The 14461-nt window shown below is 45.3% G+C and overlaps 1 protein-coding gene across 1 annotated transcript in view; it reads left to right on the top strand.

The window, feature by feature from the left end:
- Positions 1-358: 358 nt before the first annotated feature.
- The window catches only part of SIM2 (SIM bHLH transcription factor 2), a 55532-nt gene continuing 41429 nt past the window's right edge, over positions 359-14461 (top strand). Inside the window, exon 1 of the mRNA XM_044442372.1 lies at positions 359-533. Within this exon, the coding sequence (XP_044298307.1) occupies positions 359-533 (175 nt within the window). The remainder of the gene's footprint in view (positions 534-14461) is intronic.

Below are 14461 nucleotides of genomic sequence, written 5' to 3'. Positions count from 1 at the left end.
CCGTGCTCTGCAGGCTGCGCTCCTCTGGCGTTGCGAGAAGCGAGAAAGGAAAGGGAAAAACCTCCGATGATCTCGGAGATCGGCCGTCTCCCCCGCCCGAGGCAGCGCAGACCTTGGCCGCTTTAGGGAGTCTGGCTTCCGGGCGGGCGAGACCCGAAAGTTACCCCGCCAACGGCGGCATCTCCCCGACCCGCCGCCCTCTGCGGCCGGTCCTCCCCACTCGCGCCGCCAGTCGCGCCGCCGCCCCTTCCTCCCTGCTGCTGCGGACCCGGAGCCAAAGTCCATGTTCCCGGCGGCCACCCATCGGGGTCTATTATGCCAGTGACACTCTCCGCGTTGCCTTGCAAGAGCCGCGAAGATGAAGGAGAAGTCCAAGAACGCCGCGAAAACGCGGAGGGAAAAGGAGAACGGTGAATTCTACGAGCTGGCCAAGCTGCTTCCGCTGCCTTCGGCCATCACCTCCCAGCTGGACAAGGCGTCCATCATCCGCCTCACCACCAGCTACCTGAAGATGAGGGCGGTTTTCCCAGAAGGTGGGTGAGTCATCTCCCGGCTCCGGGGTGCGCCTACAGGGGCGTGAGGGTCGGGGGAGAGGGCGGTCGGGGGCCTTCCACTGCTTCTACGCCGCCAGACTGGCTTTCAGGTGGATCCAGACCACAGCGCCGTGGTGATGGGTCTTGCGTTTGCTCCGGCCAGAGGGATTGTCCGGGCGTCCCTCGCTCGACAGTAAAGACCTCTGGGGGCAGTTAACAGCGCTCGGGGTCGCCCCTGGGAAGCGGTCGCGGGAAACCTCGCTTCTCCTCTCATGAACAAGCATTAACAACAACCAAAGAGAGCTCTGGGTGTGCAACTTTTTGGGAAATCGCTTGGTCATCCCCGCTGCTAAGTTATCTTCCTTTCAGTTGAACCCATAGACAGCGAAAGTGTTGCGGATCGGGGCCTAAGCTGTGATTTCTGATTCTTCCTAAACTGAAATCCAATCCCATTGATTCCAATACCCCTCGAATGACTCCATCTGAAGTTTAAAAGCGTATGGATTGGGGCCCAGGTTGAAGGAAGGAAGGAAGGAAAAGAATCAGAAAAGGAAAATTCAGTAGCATTTTAATCTGTGTATTTTGTTTTTAACATCGGAGTGCTTAATATACTGGCCCGGATGATTCCGCCTATAGTGCACATCGCATTTAATATTAGGATTCTCTGTCCTATTTCATTCAAAAGTACAGTAGGGAAGGAATTATCATTCTTGCAAGGACTGCAGAACACATTTCCACATTAATAAAATAGTAGTGACTCTTCTGAAAAAGTGATAAATGTGTCTAAACCATGATAATGCCTTGTTTGACAGGACTATCAAGTATTGAGGGGGATTTGTAGATACCCTGGTAGTATACAACAGTTGCTATCCATCACAAAGAAAAGCAAAACAATCCTCTTGACTAAAATTTATCCCGCAGCTTGACCTGCAGGAAATGTAGTAAGGGAATCAACAATACCTAAGAGACAGGCAAGGAGGTATGGAAAAGAGAGGACAATCTGTGCAGTGGCCATGAATTTGCTGCAGTTTAATTTTCCACCAGGTCACAATATTAAATCAGTCTCTGAGAAGGAAATCAAGGCTTGAGATGGCTAAGACCCACCTACTTCCCAAGGCCAGGATTATACATATACATGTATAGGAGATGGGCCCCTAACAGCAAGCAGGGTTTTTTTAAAGGCCTATGGACCTAAATACTTAGACAACTGGACTGTGTAAAACCATGAGCAAATCCTTATGGTAAAAACCAATCCTGTTGGCCTTGCCTTTACTAGAACAAATCAATATTGATCTGTTACTTGGGAGTAAGTCCTTAGTAATTATGCGTAAGATTGAGGCTGGATGTCCTTTAACTCCAAGTTTAATCATACTTGCCTTGAGCAAGAAAAGAAAAGCAATGTCACTTAAAGATGTTGGGGATCCAAATGAAAAGATGCCTAAAGAACTAATAAAGTATTTTATTAGAAAGCAAGAGCCAGTGGTAAGATCCAGATTTTGTCACAGACCCATTGAAATCAATGGGAAATTACATAATCAACAATGGAAAATTACATAATCAACCTTAAAGACAGTAGACTAAAACTGGGTCCAACCAATTTATTTCAGTGGAATTGCCTTTTAACGTAAATGTGCTAACATTATGAGCAACTATATGCATAGATCAAAGGGCATTTTTAATTCTGTTGTGCAGAATAATATGAATTCTAACCCATTAATTTGAGTCAATCCTATTCCTTTCAATTTAAATTACTTCCAAAGAAATTACACCTGCAGAGCTACTATTCTACGTAGATTTTCTTAAACATAGCTCCTTGCTGATATATGTGCGGCCAAATTCTCAAGTAAAATGTGTTGGAGATCATATTGGGAAGAATGCCCCAAGCATAAGAGTCAAAATAGCTGGTAGTACAATTGGGACTTGTGTGTGCTCCTTTTTACACTAGTTTAAAGAGCCCAGTGCATCTTGTTGGTTTTCCTTAAGAGATGAAAAAGGGTTTGCTTAAGAAGTGCATTTGAAAGTAAGCTCTCCTCCAGTGGTGCAGCGAGGGTTGGACCGCGGGGCTAAAGTCCAGGGTCCTGACCCACAAACGACCACCCAGAGAGCTGGTGTTGCTAGAGGGGGCTTTAGTATCAGGCGCAGCATCCCGTCTCCTTTCTAAAAAGATTGTATAATCAAAAGGCAGGCAACAGGCCAGTGGTGCTCACTTCACTGTTCTTTCTTTAAAAAATAAAATACCTTTTGCGGGGGTTATTCTGGGGAGTTTTGTTTGCCTGGATATTTTTTTTTTTAACAAACCAGCAACAAAATGGTGCTTATTCCCAACTCAATCCGAATAGCGTCAGGGCAGCGAAAGCAAACTCTATTTTATTCCCGTAGTGATGAAGGAGCTTTGTTTTAAGTCAGTTTAAAGTGCGAAACGGCGCATGCTAGGAAAGCACGTCCTTTTCAGAGCTGGACCGGCAAAGGCTTGCTTCGGTGTGCTTGTCGCTCTATGCAATATCAGGAACGCTGAAGCGGTTGCAACCCTCGGGATGGCGGTGGTGAAGGGGAAGACGAGAGGTGAGGATTCTCTGCTCCACCGCTCAAGAAATACGCACGGCCGCGAAGGGGCTCGGGGCGGGGGCGTCCGGACCGCTCCGGCACAGCTGCCTCCCTGTCCCTGCCGGCGCCAGCGCAGTCTCCCCCGCAGCCGGGCTGGTGCTTCTGGATCACACGCTGGGTCGTTGCCCCTCGCAGCCGCCTGCAGTTGCGCTCTTCGACTCGCTCACCTCCCCGCGCAGTTCACACGCACAAGCAAGCGAGGGCTCGCCCGGCCCGGGCGCTTTGCGTTCTCGCCTGCGCCGCGAAGGCGCCGCGCCTCGCTGCTGAGCCGGGGTCGTCGCGCCGGCTGATGGGGCGAGTTGCCGGAGGCTCGGCGCTCCGGCGAAGCCCATTCCAGGCGTGCAGCGCGCTCGTTTCTCCTTTAAAAGAGAGGTTTTCAGCCGCCCGCCCCAAAGGCGCTTCCGCGCTGGCTGCTTGGCTGACGGACGGGAGTCTCTCTGCGGAGCTCTCGGCTGAACGCCGCCTCCGCCAAGCGACCCCGCACGTGGCTCGGCTTCTTCTCTTGAGTCACCTGAGTGCGCTCGCCCTCCCGAATCCGGAAAGTGGGCTTCTTCCGTTCCCTTTCACAGTCCTGGCAATCGCGGGGCCCCGAAAGAAGTTGCTCGTGCAATCGATCATTATGTTTGCGCGCGTTTTACTCGAGCCAGACTTACCTGGGAGGTCAGATCTGGAAAGCTTTGACTGTGACTCGGCTTGGAACAGGCTGCCTGGTTAAATATGATTTTTCAGAGTAGATCTTGTCACTCTGGAAGGCTTTCTTCCGAGTTAAGAGCATGTCGTATGCGCAGGATATTATGTCCCCATTCGGTGTGCATGGCGTCTTCCAGGGTAATGGACAGACAGGGCACTGCCCCTACGAGCTTGCAATCGACACTATTGTTAGCAATAGGCTATTCCAGTTCTGAACACGCTTGCGTTGCCGTCGACGAAGATTTACCTCCTCGCTCGTGCTTGTGGACTTTCTTTGGAGCAGCATGATGATCGACAGAGATGAGCTACTTCTGGAATCGGCTCGCTCAGAGCAACGCGGCTGCCTGCCAGCAAGTCATCTCCGCGTTGTTTCCTGGGCTTCCGTTTGCTTGAGCCAGGCAGATTCCGGAAGGCCTCAGGCAAGCTGCTGAAGGATCACCTCAAGGCAAAGGCCAGGTACTCGCAAAGAGGCAGTGTGGAAAGGGGACAAGAAATGGGGACGTGGTTACAGAGTTCTCCAACCTGGTGATTGTGCTACCTTCAGAGAGGTAAAGTTGGGTTGCCTTCTGAGCAAGAGTTACCTCTGCGTTTTTACAAATTTATTTCGTTTCGTGGGGTTTGAAATCATCAGGACTTTTCCAGAGGGCTCTACAATCCTACTCGAACCCTACAGATTTCAGGCAAAATTTTTTGAAGTAAGGCTTCAGACCTACACACACTTATCCAGTTGGATTAAGTCCCACTGGAGTCAATGGCGCTTACTTCTAAGTAGATGTGATGTCACTGTAGCTATGTTTAAAGATCACAGCCATATATTGAAGATTAAGGCTCTTAACTGCAGGCACTTGTCTTTATGACAAACTCAGCACATCAAATCAGGAATAACTTAACATTTTTAAAGTATATAAACCCCACCCTTCCATCACTCTTTAATCACCCTGACTGGAATAGAACAAAACAACTTCAAAGTGCCTTAATCCCACTTAAGGTTGCATTCCTGTACACACTTACCTGGGAGTAAATCTCGTGTTGACTCCTGCGTTGATTTCCTTAGGATTGTGCTGTACCTGATTTTGAATAGTTTCCCTTGGTCTTCTGTAGTCCAGTCTCTGTTTCACCTGAGGGTGCACCCGAATCAGCACCTCACCCCATTAGTTTTCCTAACTGTAGTTGCAAAACCGATTAGGATTTGGCTCCTGTTACTGTGCAGGCTCCACTTTGTTGAGGATAATGCACAGCACAGCTCCAAACATGTTTACTCAGGAGCAGGTTCCACTTTATTTAATGGGGCTTTCTGACAAGGAAATGTGTGAACAGACTTGCAGTTTGTTTCATGATCTCTGCTCTTGGAAGTCTAAAGCAACTGACTAAACTTACTTAAGATACCTGAACAATAAGCTCCAGTCCCTGCCCATTTGAAAATATGCACTTGAGGTGTTTATGTTAAACCAGAGGAAGTAGCAACCAGACATGTAGTTGTGAGGGCTTTCTTGCTAACATGTGGCAAGTCTGAAGAATTAAATTATATTTTGACAGATTAAAAGTGTTTATCCTTTTGTAGATCACTTCAAAACCCATTGAAGCTGAAGTGCTCAGCAGTTTAGGGCCGGATCCAGTCTTAGTCATCTTAGAGCAAACCAATCGAAATAAAACATGTTAATTGCAATTAAATCGAGTTCCAGTAGATTTTATAGGTCTACTATTAGTCATGTATAGGGACCTGCTGCTGAACTCCAAACTTCATACTGCTCATTCAGCATTTCAGAGTTCTTTGATGCTAGTACAGAATAAGTTCTTTGAGGGGTGCAATGTAAGGTAAAATACTATGCATCATTACCCGAAAGTAATTCCCTCTGATTTGTTCCCAAATAAATGTCTTTAGATTTGTAGTGTTAATCAATCCCTAAGCACTTCTTCAAATTAAATACCAGCCCCCAAAAAGTGTGTGTGTTGGTGGAGAGGAGGCTAGGTGCAACAAAGAGCTTGAAAACACATAGGCAAACCCTAACTTTAATTCAAACCCAACCAAAAGCAAACTTCTCTTACAAAAGACAAATAACTTTGACAAGTATAAAGGCATAAATCATACTAATGTGTTAATCTCACTAAAAACAATGGTGTTAACTTCCCAGTAAATGTGTGTAGGATCAGGCTGCATAATGTTTACCTTCTCCATTTTTTCCATAAAATATATGTGTTAAACACAAGTGTAATACAGTATCATAAGTCCATGTGAGTGACTCCAGAATCCCATTACTCACACATGGTAACTACAAAGGCTACAGTTTGCCCCAAAAATTTTTATTTAAAAAAATGTTTAAATTTGGAAAATCATTTTGATCCATTCTTATTCTTGTGATTTTCTTCTCCTAAATATTAACCGAATTCCACATTTGAGAAATGTTACTACTAATGTGATTGTTTGTATAGATGGAGGGGGAGGAAAAAAGGCTTCTGGTTTTGAAACACAGTAGTCCCATTACTTAGGCCCAACATTATATTTCCCTGAGGCTGCAAACCTCACTTGCATAGAATCCATCCATTTCCAATAAAAGAACTGCCTAAAGCAGAACATTTTTTGCAAGTGGGAGTTCAGTTACAGAACAGTCCTAGTTACGTTTACTCAGAAGTAGGTTCCCCTAAGTTTGGTGGACATAACTCCCAGGTAGGTGTATACAGGACTGCAGCTGTGAGGGTTCAAAAGCTTGGCTGTAGGGCTTGGCAATTTTTAGTTGTATTTATGGTATGCTTTCTTAGTGTTGCTAAGTATTTCTTAAGAGAGACATATTTCTTCAGACTTTCGTTCTTTGTATTTTCCTTTCAAACCTGGACTGTCCCTGACTAGACACAACCCCCTGAAAACAAGAATATAACAGAAAGAGCAAATAATTTAGTCCTCTGACATGTCTTCCTCTTTCATTTTCCCCAGAAAGCAGGGCAGAACTTTCACTGCAAGGTGCCGCTCCAGAATCCATGTCTAGTAACTTAATCGTGCCGGCAGAGTGGTGAGGCAATCCCACTTCTTAAGAAAAATAACTAAACTCGGAGGGTTTCCATCTGGGTTTCACACTTCAGGGCTCTGGGAACTTTCTCTTTGCCTTCCCTGTGCTTAAGGATTTCCGACATGTTCTCTGGCAACAGTAACAGAAGAGTTTGGCCCAAACAAAACCCCACCATTTTGTGAACTTCCCAAGGCTCAAAATAATAATGACCCCATTCTTTGCATTCTGTAACAAATACAAAAAGAATCATATATGGAATATTAGTTTAGATTTTCTGTGTCAAAATTAATGTCAGGTGCTAAAAATCCTTTTACTGTCCATTTATTTTTCCTCGCTATCTTATCTGTACGTTAAAGGTCTAAGAGTGTTTGAATATATCTGCCACACTCCTTTTTTCTTCCGGCGGGTTGGGATGAGAGTTTTCCAGCACTGCACAGCCTGGCCTAAGCCAAGAAGAGAAGGGATGTAGGCGAGGAAATGGGAAACTATAACGCCAGTAGTGCAAGAAGCAAACGCTTCGACATAGCCGTTTCCCGGTGCTCGATCCACCCGTCTTCCCTTCTCTGAAGCCCGATCCTGCAGGGAACAGGTGGACATTAAGGCCATACAGAAATGATGAAGGAAGTCGGTCCCCTGAAGGTCGTCTAAGCAAATGCGTTTACCAGCGAGCCTTTGTGTACTTAGCTTTGGGGTGCCAACTAGCATATAAGCCCCACTCCTCCAGTTACACAGATTTGAAGATCCAGCGGAGAGGACGTTTAGCAGATGTTGACGTGGTTTCTAAACGGACCCAAAAGATTTCCCCACCCAGCCACCTCCAAACTCTGTATGAGAATTGCCAGCTGGTCCCTAGGAGTGAAAATCAAGGCATGGGCACTGTTGAACTTGCGACGATCTAATCTTGGAGGATAAAATATCGCGCTCGATTCTATGCCCCTTTGGCCTGCCTGTTTTCCCCCTCATTCCTGCCCCTGTGCTTTTCCTGTGACCTTCATGATTCATGAATTTAAAGTCCAGGCAGGAGGCAGCGACCTGCATTAGATCCAGGCTTTGTAACATCATCCGCGCCTGTGTTTTGATTTTTTGCCAAGCTGTTTATTGCTGTAGAACAAAGGTATAGAATGGCTTCTGCCCCCCCCCCCCCCATTACCTTCCCACCCTCTCTTCCCTTCCTCTCCTTGGCTGTTGATTTTTCTCCTGCTTTTTTCCCCCTCCCCCACCATGGAACAAGCAGAAAATGGGAGAAAAAGAAAAACATTCTATAACTATAGTGCTCCCATCCAAAAGGTTGTCACACTACAGTTAAACTGTGACTCTGTGTAGCATTGGAAATGGACTTTTAAAACGATTAGAAGTAATGATTAAGCCAAAAAGGGAGGTAAACTGCTCAATAAATGACTTAAAAATGGCCAACACCCCCTCTTGCCTTAATTGTAGAAAGAAAGAATCGGGAGAAAATATACTTCTTTAAAAATCTCTGTAGCTTCCAGCACAAGAGCTTCAGCATGCTCTGTGGTTATAATTACAATCTAGCATTTTTAGCTGTGTTGTTTCTTTCTACTAAGGCTACTATGCCTACAAGAGTACTAAGGGTGTGATCTTAAGCCTGTTTAGGTGGGGAAATTAATACAACTCACAGTATAGCCTAACCATCATTGTAGATTTTTTCTGGATTAAGCAGGATGGCATCCTAGTGTTCTTCTAATATCTAATGCTAACAATGTGCTGGGACTGACTTACATTTCACCTGCTAGTTCGCTTGGAAAAATAGTTGAGTGATACAATTTCCCTCTAAACCTTGAGCAATGAAAATTACTTCCAGAGATCTTAGAACCAAGGTACAGATATAAGATAGCAGGCCCAGACTGGGATGAAGTTATCTACTGAATAAATCTTATTGAATCAAATGTCTAACTTCTGAGTATATATAATAATATGCTTTAAGTATATACAATGTATACATTGGCAGTTACTTACAAATATATCTCTTTAGCACTGGGCAAACTGTTCTGCAGCAGGAGACCCACACTGGGAGGAAACCTATCTACTGAATAAATACTTGTGCAACAATTTTAAAAACCCCACATGATACATTTCCAGCCCAAATCAATATACCTAGGATCCTGCATCTAGCTTGACTGAAGGATTCACCTCAGCTAATATAATTATTAGATCTATATAATTCTCTTTGCATGTATATCTCGTAATTCTATTAATACTAAGCTTTTCACAATAGGTAGTCCCAGGGCCAAACATCAGAATCCTAGACTCCACTGCTACAATTCTGGGTGGCTTATATCAAATCAGATAAGTTTAACTGGCTTATGGATCACAATCAGTCACTAAATCCAGGAAATGTGTATGTTCTATCTCAGACACACATTTGCGCGCAATTAGAATTAAGATGTCAGGTCTTGACATTGTAATTCATAATTCCTCAATCAGGTTAAAGCACCAAACCTAAAATTATATACTGTGCCCCTGTAGAGTAACCAGGGAGTAAGCCCAACTGAATTCCCCTTAGATTTACTTTTAGGTAAACATGCTTAAGATTGTGCTCTAATGTTACAATCTTAAGGTTCAGCTTACACAGGAGTAAACATTGAATTCAATCGGGCCTACTTCTGAGTAAACATGTATAGCATTATGCTGAAAGGCTACAATCCCATATACACATACCTAAGACTAAATCTCGTTTGATTCATGAGTCTAATAATGCGTAAGATGCATGATCTTGCACTGTCAGGATATGTACACTAGAGGTTACTTACAAATAAATGTTTTTAGGGTTAGGTTGCCAATGAGAGTGTTCTACAAAACCTATCCACCAAGTCTGTTTAAAAATAGATATCACCAAGAAGATTGTTGTCTGATCCTGTGTTTGGGAGATGTATGCAGGGATTACAATGCAATCCTGAGAACTGTCCACTCAGAAGTAAATCCTTTTTTCAGTTAAACCTACCAGGGCTCAATCCTATGCAAGCTGAGGCAGGAAAAAAAAGCCCATGATCCTCGCCAGCCTTTTAAAAATGTGATTAGAACTGCACCTTTTGTATTAACTAGGGCTTATCCTCACACCCTCTTTTTAGCCAGGGCTTAGCCCTGAGGTCATAATAAAAACACAGTGCCTCCCACATGTTCAGAGTACCACATTCCTAGCAGAACTTCTATGCCTGGCAGGCAGAAGTACAAAGGGTAAAACCTTGCCTATCACTCTATCCCAGTGCTAAATATGTACCAAAAAACATAATCATCAGAAAAGTGGTAACCATAAGTTAAATATGTAGTAAGTTATGCTTCAGATCTAGTAGCACTAGTAATAGCTGCACTTTCCTGTTGGATTTAACTCACAGTGGGTGATACATATGTAGGAAAAGCATTCAGCCTTCCCAACAGCTAGTTGCATTGCTTCCCTGTTTCTCCTGCTTTCTTGGAACCCTGGAAGGACCTCTGTCGAGCCAAGGACAGAAAGAGCCTCAGGTGAGAGGGAGAGCCAATCCTAATCTAGCTCCTGTCTTTCATCTCTGTCTGTTTAGAGTGGGATGCATCCCTCCAACCTCATTACCTCCATCTGAATCCAAACAAATACGGCACAAACTGAAAGCAAGTTGGGAAATGTTAATTTATGTATTGATTTTTAAGGGCACCATCTCTCAGTTAATAGGCGCTAGTCAGCGGGGCAAGCAGAGCATGCGGGGCAGTTACTGCATGCATTGTAAAAGGAAGGGAGACGTTTATTTTGCTGGGGGGTAAGGAGAGATGCACTCGCTCTGCCAGGGTATTTCCCTTAGGGAGCAGCTCTCTGGTCTCGCCACTCATTCTCCCAACAGTCCAAAGAGAGACGCGTGCAGATTTTACGTAAGCTTGCTCTTTTTGTGCGCTTGATGGGATATGAAAAGGTGTATGCTTTATTCTTAGCTGACCGGTGCACTCGCAGCAGCACCGAAGAGGACTGATCATACAAAGTGAATGCCTCTTCTAAGGTGATGCTTGCCACAGGAAATGCTTAGGAGTATTTTAGCACTGGCACTTTGGACATCATTTCAGTTGATAGTCGATTACTCGACCAGTATTGCCATCTACAAACTACACAAGTCACGGAGCTCGTGTGCAACATAAAGTAGATTGGAAACTACTTAACACACTTAGAGGGGGTTCATAGTAATCACTGTGGGATTTCTCAGCTTCCCAGGTGTATTGGCTACAAAAAAGTTAGAAAGTGGCAGCAGCTTTTTTTCAATAAATGACTCTGGATCCCTTTCAACTGCTGTTGGTAACACAGTTCCTGTACTGGAAAACTTCAACTTCCTCCTCAGCTTTCTTACAGAACTTCCTTTACCCCACAATTGTGTTTGTGTTTAAAATAGTTCTGCTCTAGTTAAAAAATCCAGACAAGATCTGGGGGGAGATCAACACTACTCATTTTTGGTGGTGAATATTTGACTGTACTTGCTATACCTCTTAAATATCTAGACCGCGGTGGATCCGACCAGCTCTTTTCTAAATAGTGTCCAGTAGCATCACGCAGAGTTTAAGATACGCATTTGAATTATAGTATGTTGGAAGTGGATTCGGCAAGTTAACAAAGTGTGGTGCAGAGGTGCTGACAGACCAGGTTGTGCTGAGAGAAGGAAGGAAGGAAGGAAAGCAGTGCCACTAGGCAAATGATGATACAATTGGCTCTTGCGGGCTTCGTTTTCAGCTGTAAGCCGCTCCGCCGGAGGCTGCACAGGGGGGCTTCTGTACCAGGACGTTCCTTCCCAGCAAATAAACTCCCTGAGCTGGGAAAGTTAGATGTCAAGGAGAGGGCTGCAGCCAAGCCTCCCCCTGGCAGGTTGTTTCTCTGGGACCTACAGCCTAATCGGAACCACGGGTCGAATTTGGTGGTCTGAGAGAGCTAGTGCTCCTTTGGGGCTCGTGTCCATTCGATCCCGATCCCCCACCCCCGCCACACACACACCCTCGAGAATAAATGAGGCAGTTCAGCGCAGCTGCTATAGAAGAAGCTTTTTGTGCTGCGTTTACCCGAGAGACAGATGCAGCTCTCTCGTACATTTACCTGCAAGGAAACCAAGCAGCTGGAGGACTCGCATCCTCTCCATCTAGCGAATCAGTCCTAGTTTAAAAACAGTGCGGGAAAGGTGTTCATATTCGGCAGGGGCGTTTTTGTTTTTGAGTTGTGTGTGTGTCCGCGTCACCAAGTATTTTAAAACTTCAAAGCAGGGCTGCGTGGAAAATGGCCCTCGAGATGTTGTCGGGCTACAGCGACCACCTGCCACGCCGCGCACGGCGGATGCGCATTGAGGCCGGTGGCCTTTCGATTTATACACTGACCTGTCCCGAAGGCTCAAGGAAACTTAAAAGCAATGGTGGTGTTTGTACGTGAGGTCATGTCCCTCCAAGGGAAGGGCGCTTGCACCATGTAAATAGTCCTAGGAGAAGAACGGGACAGGAAGACATATTGAGGTTTTTTAAGAGAATCCCACTGACTCAATAGTAAAAATCCTTCCGCCCACACTTGGAGAATGTATTAGTTCTCCCGGGAATCAGCGCAAGGAGTAGCAGAAGGAGCAACTCTTGGCTGATTTTGATTGATTTTTTCAAATCAATTAAATTTATTATTACATTGCAATTATATCCCGCTTTCTTCCTCTTGTGAGGAACCCAAGGCGGCTTACAGAGCTCCATTTAACCTCACAACAACTCTGAGAGGTAAGTAGGACTGACTGTCCCAAGGCTTCCAGGTCGAGTGGGGACCGGGCCTCTGATCTCCCAAGTCCAACACTCTGACCATCACGCCGGCGCTCAAGTTGAAAGGGGCAGGCTCTTATTTCTAAGTAAAATGCTTAGGATTGGGATGTGCCAGTCCCGTTCCTTATTACGGAAATGCACGCAGGGGCAGGTATTTTAAATTACTGCTGTACTGCTGGACACATTTACGAAGTAAGGCTAATTAAACTCAAGACTTACTTCTGGGTAGACATGCATTGTAAGGGGCGCACATCGCAAGAGACTCCATCAGCTTTAAAGCTCAGTATGTCGGCTTCACTGTTTTGTGGATCGAAATTTCCCGGGGGGCAAACGCCTGGCTGCACGGGTGGAATTACACCAGGGAATGCGGCTGGAAGATTTCAGTCTTACGTTTCATATAGATTTAGTAGTCTCGCAGGTCTGACAAATCTTTGAAGATGGTGCACCCCTACAAGTAACGCCGAGCGACATAATAAAGTCAGACGGTGGATTCGGGTGCTGTCTTACAATTACTGGTTCAAATACCAAACAGCTTGCATGTATGTAATTAGCATTATCACACACACATCCAATACGACTGGTTGGGTATCCTTAAATATTTAAGAGCGAACGCATTTCATTCGGAAAATCTGATTGGATCTTTGGGATCATCGGTACGTCGACAAAACGTTAACTGCTGAAGTTTTAATACCATTCAGGGGAAAGTACTGATAACCATTTGGTTTGTTCTTAAATATCTTTCCACCTCGAATAAGTCAGCATTTTCTGCTGAGAAAGTCTCAAAGCCTGTGTGCGGGAATAGAATGTATACGCTCTGGAAAAGTCTTCGCCATAAACAGCAGGGAACAGTACAGATAAATGTACATTTTGTCTCTTAGGCTTTAGTTTCAGCTCCATATAGCCGCTTTTGCTCGATTCCTAAAACCAGCAAGACTTGCCTGCAGAGAAAGAGTAAAGGAGTTCTAAACTAGCCTTTACTGAAGTCCAGACGGCACTTACTTGAACAAAAGGTGCTTCTGGACATATCGATAAAGAGAGGGGATAAAGCAAAAGGCGCGCAAACAGCCAGTGAAGGAGCACAGTCACCTTCTTGCCGATCAAGAGACATTTGATGTAAAACTACAAACTTCTCTCTCTACTCCTTCCCTTATCTGGCAACTCTAGAGCTCGAGCTAAAATATATCCTCGTGTCGGTGGGAGGACTCCGATTCATTTCTATCAGAACTTGTTCCGAGGTTGGTTTCATTTTCTCGAAAATAAATAAGTAAATGAACGTAAGCCTCTTCGTTTCTGTGTTTTTGTCGGAGGAAATATCCGCGAGATGGTGTTAAAAGGAACGTCTGGCTTCTTTCTCCCTCTCCTATTTCCACTGCATGCAATTTCCTTATTATCAGAAAAAGTGGAAGGGACACAGACTGCTCATGGCGCTGCATCGGCTCGTTTCATTAGCAGGCGCAGCACGGCCGCCGAGCCCGTCCGGGCCGAGCCGCGTGTGCTCGCGCGCACGCGCACTGCGACGCCCAGGAACAATGGCAGGCGCATCTGCTTGAGGTGCCTGGTCGGCCTGTCCACGCTTTCATCACGCCTTCTCCTTATTCTTAAGTCTTATTCTTCACGCCAGGAAGACTGCAGCAGAAAAGCTGTTAAAGTCAAGTCCGTATTCGATTAATTTAGAAAGACATTCGGATCTTTATAGCTTTAGAAGCGGTGACTGGAGACCCCACTCATTTCTTTTAGTGGCTGAAACGGCCTCATGCGCCTTGGAAATCTTATTGATACCACACTAGGAATTATTGCTTGAGAAGCATGTTTTGGAGGGTGAGCTGCCGCCTTGGCTCTTGGCATCTCAGGGTGCCTCGAATTTTTGTATGGATTTTGCCC

The sequence above is a fragment of the Varanus komodoensis genome, unplaced genomic scaffold (genome assembly GCF_004798865.1).
Source record: "Varanus komodoensis strain SLA01 unplaced genomic scaffold, ASM479886v1 scaffold4, whole genome shotgun sequence".
NCBI lineage: Eukaryota > Metazoa > Chordata > Lepidosauria > Squamata > Varanidae > Varanus > Varanus komodoensis.
The sequence above is the reverse complement of the archived record's forward strand: the minus strand, read 5'-3'. Positions and strand labels throughout refer to the sequence as shown.